The sequence below is a fragment of the Tauraco erythrolophus genome, chromosome 7 (assembly GCF_009769465.1).
Source record: "Tauraco erythrolophus isolate bTauEry1 chromosome 7, bTauEry1.pri, whole genome shotgun sequence".
Taxonomy (NCBI): domain Eukaryota; kingdom Metazoa; phylum Chordata; class Aves; order Musophagiformes; family Musophagidae; genus Tauraco; species Tauraco erythrolophus.
Window position 1 is genome coordinate 51,213,781 of NC_141471.1, and position 20,420 is coordinate 51,234,200.

A 20,420-nucleotide genomic window follows, 5' to 3' on the forward strand; every position below is an offset into this window, starting at 1 on the left:
TCTCACACTTTAAACAACGATTACTCTTTCTGCTTGCAACTTCCTATTGCTTCACCCAGCTGTCATGATTCCTCTGTACAACATTTGTTTTCCGTCTGTCCTCACTCTCCTCGAAATTCTGACTTTTCTCCCCATAGTTTCAGAGATCCCAAGCCTGCTCACTGTCTGACTGGTTTCTGCCTTCAATGTTAGCCAGGCTGTGATTGACAGGAAGAGAAAATATGCAAGGCCAGACAGCCCATTGCAGAAAACACGGACAATGGATGCAAAAATACATAGGCTTGGTAATATTGCTAAAGATGATGAACACAGGAGGTAAGGCTCGCTCCAGCAAGTGACCTTAAATAATACTCTCATCAACTTAAGAAATGAGACATTGCACTTGAATCAAGTAGCTGTGAGAGTGGCCAGAAATCCAGGACATTTGTGAGACCTGGTACCTATCATCCATGTTGTCATGGATGCTGCTTACAGATGCATTTCCCCTAATGGCAGGTGATGTTCAGGCTCTTTGAGCAACAACCTGGAGGACTTCTGTTTGCCTTCTCCCAGCCATGGGACAACACTTCAATGTCAGACAGCACCAACGGCAGCTATTCAAGAGATAAGGGCCTCTCCACGCACAAGGTACATGCTTTTATTCTGCTTAGCACTGAGTGCAAAATGTTCATAGACTTCCAAAGAAATCTCAAATCAGGCCAAATGTTGATCCACTGTTATCAGTGTCATCTTTCCAATGGACTTAATAAAATTGGGACCTTGCTCCTAGACTAATTGAAGTACTTGTTCCATTCTGTATCTTTGAAAGATTTGCTCTATTTGGGGTACACTGTGTGTGTATTTGCTGTAAAACTGGAAAATCTTTATTCCTGTAAAGAACTTGTCCTCCAGAAAATTAAACCATCACTATAATACCTGTACCAAACAAGTATGTATTGCAATGGATTACCTCTACGAAAGCAGACGGCATTTCACTGGAAATTTCTTGAAATCACTTGGGATTGCTTGGCTGATTCTACTTTCCGTATAAAATATAACTAAAAGAAAAAAATTCTAAGTCAAATTCACTAGGAATTCTTGAACTAATTTAATTGATATCAGCAGTATTACAGTGGAGATTAATTTAGTTCTGTGACTGTCAAGGAAAGAAGCTGTTAAAATTATGGATTTTTTTTGGTGCACCTTTATTTTTCTGGTAATGACAAGACAGAAAAATGTATTCTGTATGGATCCATATATTGTCTTAATAACATATCCAATCTGAAATAAGTATGATTCATCCTTCATAATTTATTATTCTCTTCACTAATGTGCTTATTACAACGGATAGTTGAAGGGTTGCCATTGGGTTTTTGTCCCCATTTGATGTAAACCTAACTGTAAGTTATTTTTAGATCTCATGTATCTAATATTTAAAATATATTTTCTGCATAAAAATGCAGAGATTATGGAAATTCTTTAGAAATATGGTCTTGGCCTTGTTTTTGCATGTTTTTCTATGTTATTGTACACTTTTTTGGATATGTTACAGTATTTCCAATCAGCCATTAGTAATAGGTTTAGCAGTTGTTTCAACCTCCCTCAAAATTCTTGTTCTCATTTTTATTCCATAGAAGGCAATTTAGGGATCCATCTGCAAGCACTTGCTATCCAAAGCAGAGCTTGCTACCATTAATAGTCCTTGTGAAATCAAAGTAGCAAGTACTCTATCTAGTGATGGGAGTCTGGAGGATTGGAGCTTAGGTTGCAAATGTTCATTTAATTTTGGGAGGACATTCAGGCAATCCATGTTTCGCACTACAAGCGTATAGCGTGTTCTGTAACTTCTGCTTTCTATTCCAAGTACTGCTTCTGACCAGCTGTATCTGCTTGAACATGCGCCATGCTGTCCCCGTGCTTCAGTCCACCTGGATTTAGAACAGAAACAAAAATTGTCCCATGGCTTTTGGGAAGACAGTGCTTCCTTAGGTAATTTGAGAACTAACTGTGTCAGTGACAGAAGTACACTGAGGTCTCCAATGGAAATACATCCTTCTGAGGAGTCCATGAAAAGCAAAATTTTCAAAAAGATCTTACCCTACTCTTTATTTCTATGTGGGCATCACATCTGTAAATCCCACTTACTGTTTCTGTAGTAGCAGTATCTAGTGGTCCCACTCAGGGGCTCATTACACTAAACACTAAAGAAGAACATCCTGATAACATTAATGTTTATGTTTCACTTTGTCCATATAACTGTGTCTACATCTTGAGGTATCTAATTTCAGGTTCCCTATGCAGTCAATAGGGAGCAGATGGATTCTTAACTTCTTACAGGTCATTATAAAGGGAATCTGTTCTAATTTAAGCAGCTAATTTAGATGCCTAAAACTCAGAAGTGTCCAAAACTGTGTATTGAAGCAACTGAATGCAAGCAAAACAAAACAAAAGCCTCAGGCATCCAGTTCAAAGTGGTAATTCGGGAAGGAATCGTCACTGAAAGGAGCGATGACTCTAAACCACCCAGAAGACTGTAGGAAAAAGGTATCTATACTATCTCTTTGTCTAAGTTCCCTACCATGCTCCAACCTTTTGTGGGTGAGCCAGATGAGAAGGACCTCTCTGCATTTAAGTCTAATCCAAAGTCCAGTGTTTCACGATGTTTCCTTTTTCAAAGAATCAAGCACATTTTTCACATTTAAGAAAGCACAAACAAGAAATACATGATAATGGAAATGGCAGAGGCATGAAATATCTGTTCTGTTAAAGCAACAGCATGTATTCCAAGTTTAGAGAAAACAGACATGCTTGCCAAGGCATTTGACCACAATCATTTTCATTCTCCGTTTAAAATTGTAGCATTTATCTTCTCTTCTGCTTTTATCCAATGAAATTCCATTCAGGTTTCTATCTGCCAAGACAACACAGATGCAATGATTTTTAGTTTACCTGACCAAAACCTAACTACATTAATAGACTTTTATTTCACAGTTGCAAACTAACATTATTAGAAAATTCCACGATACAATGTACAGTGTAGAATGGGTTTATCTAACATCATTTTGAAACTGTAGAATTGTTGGATGCTACCACACTTAATCTAAACTCAAATTAGGTCTACTAAACTTTAGCAGTAATTTGAGTGCAACAATTAAAAAATTTTTATCTGGTACTTTTATGCAAATAAATATACATACATTCCCCCCAAACACAAAGCTCAAGAAAAATCTTTGCAAAATATCTTTAAGAGTTCACATTTGTATCTTTTAGTGAGTAGTTTACAAATGTTTGTAAATTAAAAAGAAAAAAAGCAAAAAGCACAGCACCACGGTGTTATGAGCGAAGGATTTTATCACACTTTGTAAAGCGTATCCTATTCCATCACTGCTTCTATCACTCTAATATGTTTCTCATATGTTTCATATGAATTTCACATGAATGGGAACTAATTCAAAGAAGTATTAAACACAGTTTTATGGACATTTATTTTGACACAGACAGAAGATTAAGACATGCAATAAAATACAACTCTACTTGTCAACCTAAGTTTTATTTTTATTTGCAGCCACGCAAATCTTACTACAGTGACTTTTTATTCCTCTAATTCTGACTTCGTTTTTTTGAACATAGCTCTAAGCCAAATATACTAGGCTACTGAGGAAGCCATACATGGTCAAACTGCTACCACAAGTCTGTACCGCATGGAAAGTTAGTTTATATCTGTGTACTGTTGACAGATATATGTGACAGCAGTTAAACTTATGTACTATGTCCTTGTCAGGAACGTAAGTCAACTTTATAAACTTTTATCAAACTAGTTACTCCCAGACAAGTATCTTCTAAGGGTAAATGTGATAGAAATTTCAACACTTTTACTTAAACCAGAAGTTTCAACACTTCTTACTTAAACTAGAAATCAAATTGAAAACACCTGAGCAGAGATCCTTCTGCATGGCAAATGCAAACGTGCTCTGAAACGCACTTTAAGTGCACCATGTTAGAAGAAGTACATATAGAGAAAATTCCGGAGCTGGATACGGAGGAACTTCTACAGCAGCGCTCTGGTTTTGTGCTTATCGAACTACTTCAGTAGGTGAGGATAACCAATCACATATGCACTTGCAGGACAGGTGCCACAGCTTATCAGTGTCACCCACAGAAAATAATTGTCAAACATTGCCAATTCATTATTACTGGAGTGACTGTGGTGAAGTTCAAAGGCTTTATCTGGTTGAATCTTTATTTTTTGTTTTTGCAAAGTAATCCTCTGCCGCAAAGATTCACTAACACAGAATTGAGTTTAAAAGCACTGCTTTGAATTTTTCTGAAATAACGTGAACATAACGGAAGGACCAACCTTGACCTCTCAAAATGAGGAAAAACAGGTGTTATGGGAATGTCTTAAACACAAAGCTGTCACACATCTTACCTCTGACTGAAAATACCATCTGGTTGACATTCAGAAGACTTCCTTATTTGTCTGGGATTTCCTGATGTTCAGCAGCACGATCAGAGCTACAATCAGGCTGCCACGTGTTAAGATGACCTGAGACACACCCACAGACCTGCATATGCACAGAAGTTGGTGACTTTTGGAAAACACTGGACTGACTGCACTGATATGACAGTCTGTGTATCCCTGACTGCTCAGTTATCTCCAGACTTGCATATATTCCCTGCTTTCTGAACTCGAAGGAGGCCGATTCTTCTCCTGCGCTTCCTGTGGCTTCATTTGAAATTCCCCATGTATATATTTTTGCCAACTAATTTTACACCTTAGAATTGACAGAATAATACAAGTTGGAAGAGACTTCCAAAGGTCATCTAGACCAACTTTCTGTTCAAAGCAGAGCTAACTTCAAGTAAGAGCAGGTTACTCATGGCCTTGTCCAGCCATGTTTTGAAAATCTCCAACAGTACTCTGAGCCTTGTTCCAGTGCTTAGCCACTCTCATTGTCACAATCCTTCTCCTTCTATCCAATTGGAATTTCCCATGTTGCAACTTGTGACCATTGTCTGTTTGTCTTTCACAAGACATCTTCAAGGAGAGTCTGGTTTCATCTTCTCTACAATCTCCCTTTTAGGTAGCAGAAGACTGCAATTAGATACCACCTGGTCTTCTCCTTCTCCAGATTAAACACCTGGTCTCTCCTTGTTTGGCACAGCCCTCAAACACTATAGTGCTCTTCCACTGGACTCTCTTTAGTTCATCAATGTCTCTCTGACAATCAGGACCCAGAACCGCTCACAGTACTTCAGATACAGTCTCACAGATGTTGAATAGAGGGGTGTAATCACTTCTCTCAACCTCCAAGCTACTCCCTTGCTCATGCAGTTTTTGTTGCTGCCTGAGCACGCTTTTGACCCATGTTCAGCTCATTGTCCACCAGGACACCCAGGTCCTTTTCTACAGAGCTGCTTTCTAGCCAGTCAGTCCCCAGACTGAGCTGTTGTGGAGGTTACTGCATCCCAGATGTAGGACTTCACGTTTGCCTTTGCTAAGTGTCCCAAGATTCCCATCAGCCCACGTCTGCAGCTTGCCAAGTTCCCTCTGAATGGCCACCCTGCCTGCCAGCAAGTTACATGCTTCTCACTTATCCAGGAATGAGGTGGCTGAGGATGCACTGCGTCACCTTCTCAGGTCACTGGTTTAGACTCCCACAAATTATTTGGGTAGGGCAGGATATTCCCAACCTATGGTACGTGCACCACTAGTGGTATAAAAGCAACTTTTGAAAAGGTAACAGCGCCACAGAAGTATAAATCCTGGCACGAAGCTAGCATGTGCTGGTGCCACGTTCAAGGAAGAAAAACAGTTTGGTAAGTCTTGATCTATCAGTTCTTAGAGGGCAGTACATGAAAAGCCATGTCAGACATCAAATCACCACCTATTTATGCCCTAACGTGAACATATAGAGCATATCAAAAAGAAACAAGATATACTCCCTTGAGTGTTTTTTGCTCATAACTGCAATTAACAGACGTTGGCCTTCTTGTCATAATCATTTAACTTAAGAAAAGGTGAATTCCTTTGGATGTAGTGTGGTAGCTTAAAAAGTTAACCACCTACAACCACTTCCCTACACACTTGTGGTCAAGGTCCTTCACAGCTGACTTGCATTAACACGATCTTAAGTGAGCTCTTCATCAGTCTTGGTGCAAGTCAGCTTGAATCACCATCAAGTAAGTTTCATAAGCCTCTGCTATGCTGTGGAAGCAAGAGCTGTAATAAGCAGCTGGGAATTTCAGCATCCTAAATTTACTGTACCGGTTGTCTGGGACATACTTTCATTTGACTTACGTAAAGGGAGATGGGGAAAAGGGAAGGAAGGGTCTAACAATTAGCTTGTTTCAGACCAAATTCCTTCAGCCATTCCTTGAAAAATTTACACGTATATTTACAAGCACATGCTCACTGCTAAGAATACTGACTCACTTCCAGACTCAAGGGAGTCCAACAATCAAAGGACCACTGTAGAGGAAGCTACTGCATGGTAAGTGTCCTCCCGCACTGAAAGGGTCCAGTTACTGCGGCCTGGGATCATTTGGTAACAACATGCACTGGGAAATCTTCACTGGTTATAAAGTGCAGTTGGGGAAAGCATGAATGGGTGGATTCCAGAAACAAAACTCCTTTTTGTGAGACTGGGCTACCCAGTCTCTGCAACGGCTTTCTCGAATCTGGAGGCCCACCCTCTCATGGATGGCACTTGTTCACTTTCTCTGACAAGTATTTCAACTGTTTTCTTAAGTTTGGTGAAAAGGTAGGTAAGATGGGAATTGGGCCAGCATTCAACAAGAGTCTAGAGCAATTAGGAGGAACTTTGGACAGTCAAGTTAAAAGGTCAAGCTATTGGAGGTATCTCTGCAGCTTACAAAATATAGAAAGACATCAACAGTAACTTAGTCGGTCATTCTAAAATGATCAGTGCAAAGGCATTATCTAAAAACCTAATGATTTTAAAGAATGCTCAAATTAGAGCTAGCTGGGAGTTTTTGGATGAAAAAATTTTCATCACACACTACTGCCGTGGATTGGTTGAAAATAGGACACTAAATACGCATATATTTTCTTAACGCTTCAGATGTATATGCTGAGACATTCCAGAGACAAGAAATGGAGAAGACAGATCAGGACATATACACTCTGTACACACATTTCTAAAGTTTCATTTCCACAACTAATCGTTTATTTGACGAAACTCAAGCCAAACTAGAGGGTTTTTTTGAGTAAGCTTTTCTTGACTTTTCAAGTGATACCACAACACAGACAAAAAAAGTAGCCCAGAAAGTCAGTAATGCAGCGCTATAACATCATCAGATCCAAAGACACGGATTTCAGTCTCTCACATCCTAAACAAACACACAGGTGGCAAATCTATGGCTGTCTTCTCTTTCTTGGGGGATGAAACAAGAAGCTTTCTTTCCTATAGTCTTTTTATACATAAAATATTGATTCTAATCTATTCTGTAATGTTCCACTCCTTCCAACAGTTTTCAATCAAATGAGAACTGATGTTAGGCCACAGAGTGTCTACTTGTGCATCTGCCTCCTGTCTTGCCTCCTCTGCAAGGATCCCAATTGGGCTAATTATCCTAAACTCTTCTTCATTGAACACGATTATTATTTTGTGATGTCCTTTCTTCTTACAAAATCAGATTTTTTTTTTCTTTTTCTTCAGGTTGCTGCAACTCAAACTGATTCTAGCTCCCTAAATTTCTTTTTACTGTAGCGATAGGAAAATCTGTCACTAACTTTATAATACAGCCTAGAGATTTGCATTGAAGTAAAAAAAAAAAAGGTACCATTATGGCATCCTATTTATTATTACCCAGCTGGCCTGAATTGAATCTAATAAACTAATTAACTAAGGTTTAGACCCTGCCTACAAAAGGCTGGCCATTTCCTCCTGGCTATGGAAGATGCAGTGGTGTTCTTGGAGCTGCCGTCCAGGCTGGTGAGCAACATACCATGTGATAATAATTTTTTTTTTTTTAATGTGAACCAATAGAATTTAGAAACTGTTAGTTTGGGCCTTCTGCAATTCAGCTGAACATATCTAAATTGCTTATACATATTTCACATTTCTGAGGCCTTCTTCCCTACTATACAAATCAGATCAACTGTATGAATTGGGTCATTCTCCAAAATCTGGAGAGTACAAGATTCAGAGATGTGCCAACAAAAGGTATGTGCATGTACCAACTATTTCCGTGTGGATTCTGAGAAAGGACACTTATAAGAAACTATTTTTTACTGTTAATCAAACCAGAATGTTTCATTCCTTAAAGGAATGAATGCAGCCCATTCCAAATAGCAAACTGCTGTTATTCTACAATGGTCACTTATGTTTCTTAGAAATCTGAAGGACTGAATCATCAGAAATCAACACCTGCTGGAATAATTTTTTCTACCCTATTTTTCCCATCTCCTCACTTTTGCACGTCACATTGTGAGTGCTGAACAGATGTAACCCGTAAATGTGCTATTAACAATACCATATTTGGCTTCGATAGTGGTTTTACATGGAGACTGCCTGCAGGAGCAAGCCCTGATCTTCCTGACAGCACACACTGCTTTAAAGTGCTTGGGTCTCCGACAGACAAGCTTTTGTGGATTTTTCTGCAGCAATTTAGGATGTTACCATCCCCAGTTATCTACGCTCGTGGTTGCAACAGGAGCAACTGCAGCCGCTCCAGTATACAACGCGGTATCTCTGACTAAACATGTCGCCGGCAGTCGTTTTGTATAACGTGCTGGGATGCAAACTGGAGGAGCAACACCCCGCTCTCCTCCTTAGGAGAGCACGCAGCCGGGAGCGGTGCTGCCCGGCAGCTGCACCGGCCTTTCGAGCACACAGGGTGCTCTAAACCCCCAGGGCCGACTGGTGAGGGCTACCAGTGCCCTCCCATCGGGAGGAAAGGCGGCTGGGGCCAGGCCAGGCCGACAGCCCTCCATCACCGAGCGGACAGACTCAGCACCAGCCAGGCCGGCCCGCCCGAGCCCGACTCCTCTTCCGGCCGCTGGCAGCCCCTGCAGATTAACCTACACCCCAATCCCGTCCGCCATGTCACCCTCCCTCCACGCGGCGCCACCTGAGGCGGGGGGAGGGAACGGCAGCCGCGGGGGCGGGGCGGGGCCGCCCGGCCCCGCCGAGCAGGGGCGGCGCCGGTCACGTGGGCCGGCGGCGGCCACGCCCCGCCCGAGCTCTGGCGGCGGCGGCGGCGCGCGCGCAGGCGTTGCACCTGGCGCCCTCCTCGGGGCTCCTCGTCGCCAGGACAACCGGCCTCGCCGCCGCGCCTCTGCCATGGTGAGCCTGCGGCCCGGCCCGGCCCGGCGCGGCTGGGCCCGGCGGGGCCGGGCTGGGCCTGCCGCCCCCCCCACCGCCGCCACCGGGCGTTAGGGGGTTGGCCCGGCCGCTTGGGGCCCGGGGTGGGGAGCGGCGGCGAGGCGAGGTGGGGCGGGGCGGGCAGGTGGCGGGGCGGGGAGCGAGCGCTGGCCGGGTCGTACGGAGCGGCCGCGGGGCCGAGTGGCGGGCGGGGCCCCTCACCCCCCGGGAGGAAAGGGTAGCGGCTGGGACAGGCGTAACGTCTGCGCTTGGCGGGCGGGGGTATGCAGGGTACGGGCGTGCGTGCGCCGTGGCGGTGCGGATGTGGTGCTGGGCGAGCGGGGCTGTAGCTGCGGGGGGCTGTGGCGTGCTGCGCCGGCCCCCGCTGTAACGGCGGGGGAGAGCGAGTGTGTCTGTCCAGAGCAGGTGGGGCTGTGTCGTCCCTCGCTGTGGCACAGGCGGAGGGAAGCTGTGCCTGCGGGGCTGTGGGTGAGGCGTGACGGGTGTCCGTCTGCCTGTGTAACGCCGGAGCAGCCATGGTTGGAGCCTGCCTGTGTGCGGAGCAGAGCAGGTGTGGCGGGGGGGGTGCTGTCCCTCTGTGTAACACAGAAGAGAGAACGTGTGCATGCGGGCGCGTAGAGCGGCTGGGATGTGACAGAGGTGTGTTGTTCCCCTCTATAAAGCAGGGATTAAGCTAGCGTGTGTGTCGGTGCGCAGAGCAGATATGGGGTCTTACGTGCATGGGGTGCTGTGCCGTATGCTTATGCGTGTGCAGTAAGCCAGGGTGTGGCCTGGGATGTGTGTATGTAGCTGATGTACAGTAGGACATGAGAATAGTATTACACCTCTGTATCAGTGTGTGTGTGTAGTATCTGCTGTGATTGGGGATTCAGGTATGCGTGTAGTTGTGTTGTAGCAGAGATGTGACTGCGTGCAGGAACATGACATGGCATTGTGTGTATGTAGTTGTGTCTGTATGCTGCTGTCTGGTACGGGCTTGTGTCTGTCTGTGTATATATAGTGAACACTGGGTGTGGCATAATACGTGGATATTTTTATAGGCATGTATGCTATGGGTGTGGCAAGGATCATCTGTACTTTTATATGTATGTAGCAGATGCAAGGTATGGCATTTTGTGTGCACAGAGTGGCAGTTGCTTATATATCTGTAGGTATGCATAGCTGTGATGGTTTATGTATATGCACAAATGCATTTATAAATATAATAGATTTGTGGTATGTTTGGTGGGCACGAGGTTTTTTGCATCTATATGTAGAGATGGTGTGTTGCGGAGCATATGTGTGGGTGGGGTGCAGCAACGGAGGAAGAGTGGTTGAGGTTTACTCTGTGGGGAGAGTACATGGGGATGTGATACATTACATGTATGCAGCGAGTGGCAGGGGAGAGGTGCATCATGATGTTTGTTAAAGGAAGATGACAAGGCGTGTAAGGAGGAGTGAGTAGGGACAGGCACGACGTGTTGGAAAAGGATATGGGTATGATCCCTGTTTTCAATTACAATTGAAGTGCCTGATGCCTTATTGCTTCACAGTGAGTTTTATACAGGAAGAAGGCACAGTAGCTAGCCTTTCACACGTGGGAAAATGCACAGTGTTTTAAGGCAGAAAATCACTTTACGCATATATTTATGTGTGTGTAATGATAGGTTTCCCGTAGCAAGTTCTGGGGAGGCAGAGGGAGCACTCAGCCTTACAAAGGGAAGAAACATATCCCCATGGTGGTGTAACTTTTCTTTCTCTTCTACCTTTACACAAAGGCTTGTTCGTGCTCCTTCTCTTTCTTCTCCTGCACTTGGCCTTCTGTTTCTTCCTAATTCTAGTCCGTATGTTTTGAACCTAAGCAAAACAACCTTGAAAACTAAAACGTGAGGTGAAATAAAAATATGGATAGACTGTGTGGGATTGCAGTATGCTTCTACGTAGAATCATGTTGGATTTGGTTTGCAAAGGTTTTAGGATATATCTGTTGCTACAAGGAGGAATAAACATCAATGAGGATGCAGATGGTGTTGTGAAGTGATTATGATGCGACTTAACGACATGTTCTACTTCACATTAGTATTCATTCTATCACACATCTTACTATATCTTCTCTGATGTGCAGTGTCTTAGAATTCAATTGAATAAAATGGATTTATCTCGTGTTCTAAACTTAGGAAAAATTACAGACTTAAAAAAAATGAATAAAATATTTTACAAAGTGTTTCACAATATAAGTAAATATTTTCCATTTACCAAACTCCAGGTATAGAGTTTTCCTTCATTGTCCATTTTGACTTTCCTGATTAGATACCTTTAGCAGTCTAAATTCAGCAGACGTAGAATCTGCAAAGCAGCACTGAATTGTTGCTGTAACTGCACAGGTGAAATCTCAGAAATTATACTGAATAAGCTTTACTGCTGTGCAGATTCTTGTATTGGGCAGCTCCTTAGTTGCACTTGACAACTGGTAGGAAAAGGATGAAATAGTGTTGGTTTTTTATTCTTTTCATATTTTTCGGGTATTTTATTCAATGAATGCTTATGCTTGAATTGCTGTTACAGGGTTAGTCCTGTTTAGGTTGTTCTTTCCCTCTTAATTCTTCACAGCTGCATGGTTTAAAATTCAAGAAAGGTGAGGAAGGAATTAATTTTGACCAATTAACACCAGACCTTTTAGCATAGGGAATATCAATGTTCCTACAAACCAGAAGGACTATTAGCTTACTGCTTTCTTGTTTTGACAATAGACTGAAATATTTACTCATCTTGGTTAAAATTAAGGATAACATGGGGCTAGCAGATGTGGAAAGCTTAAAGTAAAAGTCAGATTTTCACCAAAGCATGGCAACTGTTTTTAGGTTAGTGTAGAAAAGTAGTACTAATTTTGGCACTGTGACAATATCGATCTGAATGCCAGCAGAAGGCTATACATGAGCAGTACTTTAGCTATTTTGTCAATTAGAAATCAGAATAACTGCATTAATTTCTTATAAATTGTTATCAACTTGTGTAATAGTTCTGGTAATGTTTCCACTGAATCAGAAATATACGTAAACGGGGTATGCTAAGTGGGACAAAGCCAGATGAAATTGGGAAACCAAAGAGTTCTCTCTCACAATTCAGGCAGTAGTAGCCTGGAGCTAGTTTAGACAATATCCACAACATTCACTTGTTTTTTCTCTAGTAAGGTTTTTAGGTTATCTGTATATTCTGTAGATGTCTTCATTTTTTTTCCTCTTTAAGTTTTAGCACAATACAAAAACTGTCACAATTTCTGATCATACTTGAGGTATGTATTTTGAGTGACTTGATTTGAATATGATAGTGCTGAAGTCCAGCTGTCTGTCTGAGCTTTTACAAAACAGCCTTCCCACTTGAACTTTTAACATGAGGCAGGATATTCTTAATTGTTTGTAAAGCTTCTGCGAAGGAAAATTGTAAACACAGAGTAACTTCTGAATGGCAAAGTCAGATTTGTGTTCTTGAAAATGCAGGAAGTCTTTATCCATTGTTAAAACAGAAAAAGGTACACATAAGGCACTAAAAGAGTGTAACAATAGGCTTAAAATTCACAGCATACTGATATCTCTTCTGTCAATTTCATGTTTATTTTTCAAGATCAAGAAATTACTTTTATGTCTCTATCAAAGTTTAAACTAGTTATTCTTGAGCTTAAAGATTTTTTTGTTTACTACTAGTTTCTGAAATCAAGCTTTTCTCTCCGACTGATTTTTCAAAAAATGCATTGTGCTATGAATGTCTGAAAATCTATGTATAAAGTGTGATTCTACAAGACTGCGTGAAACCAAATGGATTATTTTTGTGATTGGCTTGATTTTGAGTACAGTCCCAGTGAATGATGTTGTGGTGGAAGCGGCCTTAGATTCTGAGTATTTCTGTGTAGAGTCTCAAAGTTACTCGAGTGGTCAAAGGGAAGTACCTTTCTCATGTGCTTTGAAATTAGGCTTTTGCAAATTGCATTCGAGTGTCTGATGCCTAAGGAGGGATTTGTTATTTACCTGCTCAAGAAAAATAAAGCACAGAATCTGTGAGACACATAATTTTTGCTGACTCTAATGACCTCCCTCCTATCCTCACTGGATCCCCCATCCCCATTCACCCCTGCAAAAAAAAACCCCAAAAAACAACACACCACAGAAATGCAACAAAAACCCCAACCAATCAAAACTACAATATGAATTTAAACCTTTAAATGGACTAAAGTAATTTCTGTTGGGTACAGAGAAGTAATGGAAATCCAATAATAGCTGTATTGTTTAAAATACAAGGGCACCTCAGCTGATACTATCAACTACAGCCAGTCTCTTGAGTGGATTCCCTCTGCATTGTTATCTTTGCCTTGAAGGAATCACTGCATTGGTGCTAGAGGAGGACTGGAGCTGGAAATGTGCCCTTTTCTGGGCTTGCATGTTTTTGACTGCTTGGAACCACAAGCTGCTGCTGTGGAGCACACAAGAAAGTACTTAAAATTTGGTATCAAACTGCTACACTTAAAATATTGGCCATACTTCATGGTATACTCTCTTTTTCTATCCCAGTGTTTTCCTGTGTTATCCTTCAGGTAAAAGGAAATAGTAAACTCTGTTTGCATTGGATTTGATCGCTGTTCAACTGGTTAACCAGAATGTTCTGTAAATTTAAATCAATAAGGAGACAAGACATCATCAAATCTGAATAAATGTGAAACTACCAGTACATCAAGTTTGTCTGTCTTCAGAGGTTGAAATTGAGGTCAGAGCTTCAGAGGAAAGGCATTTCCATATCATGACTTGATATTATGTAGTAGTTATCTGAATATTAAGGGGCAAAATGTCTGAGTGTGCATGTAGTTCTGAAAATGGTCTATAATCTACTTCTTAAGCAAAAGTATCAAGATTCTTTTATTTCTGCAGAAATGCAAGAGCCATAAACTTTGGCAGATAATAACAATTAAGCGATTGTCCAATTTCTCTAAATCTCAACCTCTTAGCTTTCTTGGAGCAGTTTGAAAAAGATGTTTTGGAGATGCTACTATGATGCTGTTTACTTTGAAGTCAGTTATAATTGCTGCCTGTAATGAAGAGTACCTAATTTTGTCTCATTACTGAAGGCTTTTATTAATTATATGCTACATATAAGGCGTGTGCAGCCGCAACACAGACCTTGTCATCTTTTTTTTCTGGTTCGTGCTCTAGTGAGATCGTCCTGCAAAGAAGTTTTTCTCATTGTAATAAAGATTTCACGCTCTCGGTACTTGGAAGAACATGAGTTCTGACATAGCGGTTATGGTGCAGGCGAAGCACAGCTTTGAAATGGCTTTGTAGAAGCTATAGAGTAATTTCTGCAATGAACTATACCTTTTAAGTCTCAAGTATGTTTTTGAAGGGCAGTTACGTTGCAGGGACGAATGTTAGTATTCAAAATTTTTGTTTGACAGCTGCTTAGGAGAAGGGATTCTGCTTCAACTATGCAGTCAGGTTTTAAGCTGTAATTTCATTTACAGTTTGAGCTAAGTACAGTAAGAAAAAGAATTGCCTTTCTGGATGTGGGATTACATGACTGGAGGGAAGGCTGTGCCAGTCCAGATTAGAATGGTGCAAACTCCTGGGGAAGTGGACCTGCAGTGGACCTCCATGTGCATACTCTGGGAGGATTTCAGGTCTGTGTTGTAATGCCATCAGTGCGTTAGTTTGTATTCTAATATTGGAGACTGGGAATGAAAATTAGTTGTATGTATGGCAGTAAAAACAACTATATGCAGAAGCAATGATTCAGAGGAGTTTTGAAAGGTGTCCTTCTAAGGGCTCTGATGAATCTGTGATGTGGATTAAATTTGGATGGCTGAGACTGAATGGCTATCCGTAACCAAATATTACTGCATTAAAACAGAGGGACACCAACTTTTCTCTTGGCCAGATTTTTCAGAGACGTATCATGATCTGAATGTCTGAGAATCTGTATTATATAGCATGATTCTACAAGACTTCATGAAACTAAATGGATTATTTTTGTGATGGAACAAATTGTAATTTGAGCATACAGTCCCTGTGAATGTTGCGATGGAAGCTGCGTTAGAATCTGTTCCAGTATTTCTGCTTAGAGTCTCAAAGTTACTTGAGTGGTCAAAGGAAAGTACCTTTCTCAGGTGTTTTGAACTTGGGCTCTTGCAAATTGCATCTGAGTCTCTGCTTGATGCTTAAGGGAGGGATTTGTTGTTTATCTGCTGAAGAAACAGAAAGCACAGAATCTGTGTGATGCATAATCTACCTTTGTGATGGGCTACAGTCAACAACTGCTTCATCCATTTGATTTTAATTTTCTGGCACAGATCTGTTGATCTCCAAGCCTGTAAAATAGATGATATGGGTTTCCCCATGTTCCACTTAACAGTCAAATCTACAAATCACTTCAAATTGAATGCTTTATTTTGTTTTTTTTAGATATAATGTCTAAATGCTTCATCATGTACTGTTTTTATTGGAAGTGCATAATCTTAAAAGGGGAATAATGGATAAATAGCTAAAGAAGGAAATATTCAGTCATTAATTTTTTTTAAAAAAGAACGTAAACCGAAGAGTAGATTTACCAATCAGTATATAGAATCATAGAATGGCATAGGCTGGAAGGGACCTCAGAGATCATCTAATCCAACCTCCCTGTCAAGGGCAGGGACGCCTCTCAACTAGGTCAGGCTACTCAAGGCTCCGTCCAACCTGGCCTTGAACACCTCCAGGGAGGGGGCATCCACAACTTCTCTGGGCAATTTATTCCAAAGTCTTACCACCCCCGTACTGAAGAATTTCTTCCTAAGATCTAATCTAAATCTGTTCTCCTTCAACTTAAACCCATTTCCCCTTCAATTTAAACCCATTTCCCAATATGACTAACAGATAACAAGGATAAAACTTTGTCAAACCTGTTTTTTCAGTTGTCTCTTTATGCATGTTTACAGAACATTCAGGGATACAATTAACAGCTTTTCCCAAATTTCTTAGTGTTTAAACCATGGTTGTTGGATTTTTTTGTCTTTTTTTTCCCCTGCAGCTGAACCAGGCTCTAGTCATGAAAGGTTACGTAAGGCGTAGTTTATTTTTCCATGTGGTTCAGATTTGTTTTGCCATCTCTTGTAGTGGTTAGAACAAGATGCATTAAAGGACAAAGTGTGAACTAGGTGGATCATAACCTGCATGAAGGGTTAATCTTCTATGTAGCTCCTATCTCAGAGTAACAAGGGGGAAGCAGAACTTGCAAACCTTTTTTGCAAGTAATACTGTAATGCCTGTTTATTTTGGTTAGGTATTGGATTGAACCTAATGTTTTCTGTTGTGTAGCCTACAAACATCAGTTACATGATAGCAATACATTGATACAAGGCTACCTTTCAACTGAATTTTAGGTCTGCAAGTAATAAGACCAATCACCAATTCTGCAAACTATTGGATTTCCGCTTCATAATTTTAAACAAGTTAAAGTAGGAACTATCTCACTCAAGTCAGTGTGAAACGTTGACATGGTACAGAAAAAATTATGCAACTTTGAGTTCGTTCTGTGCCTCTTTGGTTTGTATCAGAATGTACAATGAATTAAATATTTAGATAAATCTGTGCCACAGCACCTTAAATAACAGTGCTAGTAAGACAGCAGTATGTGCAAGTATGCTTAATACCTGGGGCTAGTTCAGAGGATTGCTATCTCTTTGGTGACTTCGTAGGAGACCAGGCTAAGTCTTGCATTAAAGGATGGTTAGCTCAGCTAAAGGGTCAGGCTGACCTTTTAGGCCTTACTACCTTGGCTGCTTGCAGTAATTAAGCCATACTCTTGAAAAGGCTTCATTGGTGATTTCCAAATAACGTTATTGGCAGTAGGTGACTGCCGTTCTGAAAAGCACACAGGAAAGGGTGACGTGAGCTATTTGGTCAACTGAGAACCAGCTGGTGTGCTTGAGACAGCAGGCAGGGCAACCTCCAAGCACCTCCTGCTCCATGCTAAGTAAGAGGCAGTTGAATTGAAACAGCTGAATGCCTTGAGATAGTTGTGCAGCCACAGACATCAGCTCTGAAGTTCACAGATGGCCTTGATCTGTCACCCAGTGAGAAGAGGGCCTTGCAGAGCCAGGCTGATGCCCTCCAGTAAAATGTGAATGATGTGTTATGAATACCAGTGCTGGAAAAACAAGAATGATGGCTCTTCTGGAAGAAAACCAAGCAGCAAAGTGGACAGTGTGGCCAGCTCCTTCTGCCTGGTAGGTTTTATTATGTTAGACAGTGCTTACTCTGGGGAAACTTAAAAAGCAATATGGCCCTTATAGGCAGTCCTAGGTCAGTGGAAGGCATTATGGAAAGACAAAGAGGTGTTCCCAGGTGTGTTTGATGTTATTCTCTGAAGGTGTGCCTTAACTGTTTAAGGTGACCAGCACAGTAAGAACAAAAGGTGTTAGTTGGTTTTGATCAGTCAGTTTGTCACAGTGCTCCAAGAGAAAAGGTCTTGAGGAAAGACCAGTGCAAAAGATCCAGTGAGTATTTGACAGTAAGGAGGAAGCTACAAGCCTTCTGGAGACGATGCTCTGGGCTCTGGTAGAGAGTGTCCAAGGCAAAAAGAGATTAGTGACCACGACACACTGAGATGATATTGGGATATTCAAGTGCATAAAATTAGAGCCTGAAATGGAGCATGGTGAGCAGCTGGAGCATAGGAGTGAGAGCCTGGAGGGCAGACAGTGTCCGAGTGTTGAAATAAAAGACTTTGCCAGTCTGTCTCTGCTGTAGGCAAGCTTGGTTTGAGATGGCATCAGCTTTCAAGGTCCGCTTTGGCGTGCCATAATTTTATTGATTATACGGAAGACTTTATGATGGGTTCTAACTGAACACCAGCCCTGTGCCATCAACTGTCGTGTCTTCGATGTCACTTGTTTCAGTTCTGTTGGCAATGCACATCCATTCACCTAACGCTCCTTTTATTGCCTAGATACAGTTACATTTTGCTACTTGCATGGTGTTAAATGATTCTGCCTGTGTCTAATGCATTAATTGCACGTTTCTGGAGGAAGCGCCAGCTAGCAGCAATTCTCTTATCGTTAGAGAGCATGCTGTGGTGTAACATGAGATAATCCTGAATTTATAGTGAAGGAAGATTGTTTTCCCTTTTCTTTTTCTTCCTCCGTTTTTCTGCTGTATTTAAATATAGAAATTTTTAGGGTGCCATTCATTACTTTAGTGTGCTCATGAACTGCTCTGGTTAGCAAAGGTGATCTTTCCTGCCGCCATAGCGAGAGGCAATTTTGGTAGCATGGTGAAGGGGAAATTGCAGAGGCAACAATTGGATGTCTTCACTGAGGAGGAGAGATGTGCAGCAAACTGGTGGGTTTTCTGTTTGGTAACAAAAATCTGCAGATCAGGGGAACAGAGTAAAACTTTGATTTTATTTTATCAGGATTTTCCTTTAAAACATCTTGTTATTACAATGTCTATTACTGAATAAATAGTACTTAAATACTGTTCTTGCCAGTGAAAACCTGAAAGACTTGATGCTTTTTCAATATGGCAGTATTTACAATTTAACTAGAACATTTGCTCTGTCAACCACAGGAGAAGGGAAATATATGGATTTAATTGTCTCCCTCTACTCTGCTCTCATGAGACCCCACCTGGAGTACTGTGTTCAGCTCTGGGGCCCCCAGCATAAGAAGGACATGGACGTGTTGGAGCGAGTCCAGAGGAAGGCCATGAAGATGATCCAAGGGCTGGAGCACCTCTGCTATGAGGACAGGCTGGGAGAGTTGGGGTTGTTCAGCCTGGAGAAGAGAAGGCTCTGGGGAGACCTTCTAGCAGCCTTTCAGTACCTAAAGGGGTTCTACAAGAAAGCTGGAGAGGGACTTTTTACAAGGGCATGTAGTGATAGGACAAGGGACAATGGCTTTAAACTGAAAGAGGGCAGATTTACATTGGATGTAAGTAACTAACGTTTTACTCTGAGGGTGGTGAAACACTGGAATAGGTTGCCCAGAGAAGTTGTGGATGCCCCATCCCTGGAAGTGTTCAAGACCAGGTTGGATGAGGCTTTGGGCAACCTGGTGCAGTGGAGGGTGCCCCTGCCCATGGCAGAGGGCTTGGAACTAGATGATCTTTGAGGTCCCTTCCAACCCAAACCGTTCTATGATTGTGTAAACTACCATCGCCTTTGGTGACAATGAGCCAATGTTGGGTTTTATTCCTGATTTGATAAAGAATTCAGCCTTGTTTTCAGTATATATCTGTCTTCTCTTTTTGCTAATGTTTGGAGTCTCTCAGACTTCATCTTCCCTTTTTCCCAAATCTACATTTACCCATAATTACTCCCTTTAGCACACTACTAAGCCATTCTGGTTTTGATCGTTTGTTTTTTAATAACTTTTGATTTGAAAAGTTGACAGGTTGAAAGTCCTTATCTACTCTGATTTCAGTGGAAATTAGATACATAAATATCTCTGTGGAACTGAGCCGTAATGGCTGAGCTGCTAGCAAAGCTGTTTTGTCTGCAAAGAAAAGTCCTCTTCAATAGAGGACTGAATGACAACTGAAGGTGCATCATTACAAAAACCTAAGGACTATCAACAAAATTAGTAGTATAACATCATTTTAATCTTGAAATACTAGTTGAAGTGAATTTCTAAATGTTTTAGATAAGCATGATAAACCAGGATGAATATTCCTTTGTTTCTTTGTAGAGAAAAGTGAACTTTTTTTGAGCATATTACAGTTCTTTGCCAGACTGGATACAAAACCACAAACGCGCAACTGCATCAGAAAAGATTTATTTAACTCTGTAATTCTGGTGAAAACGGGAGGGCTTTATCACTAACTGTTAGACCAGAAGAGAATAATATGTGGTGCCTTCAATGGTGGCACACTAACTGTGGTGTACCAAGAGGTTCTATTCTACGACTGATGGTAATTAGTATGTTTAGTAATATGGAAGGGGAGGCAAAACAGGGAGATTATTCTTTTTGGATTTGACAGCTTTACGCAATGGATACTTTATTTGTGCAATAAAGAGATAAAAAAATTAAGTGGTAGTTACTGAAGACATTTAGTGTAAGCAAGTATTAGGTCATTTTTTAAGGAAATACACCCT

At 41.5% G+C, this 20,420-nt stretch overlaps 1 protein-coding gene across 1 annotated transcript in view; it reads left to right on the plus strand.

Annotated features, from left to right (window-relative positions):
- Positions 1-9,047: 9,047 nt before the first annotated feature.
- Positions 9,048-20,420, plus strand: part of FBXL2 (F-box and leucine rich repeat protein 2) — a 56,195-nt gene continuing 44,822 nt past the window's right edge. The window contains exon 1 of the mRNA XM_086615173.1: positions 9,048-9,290. Within this exon, the coding sequence (XP_086471299.1) occupies positions 9,048-9,290 (243 nt within the window). The remainder of the gene's footprint in view (positions 9,291-20,420) is intronic.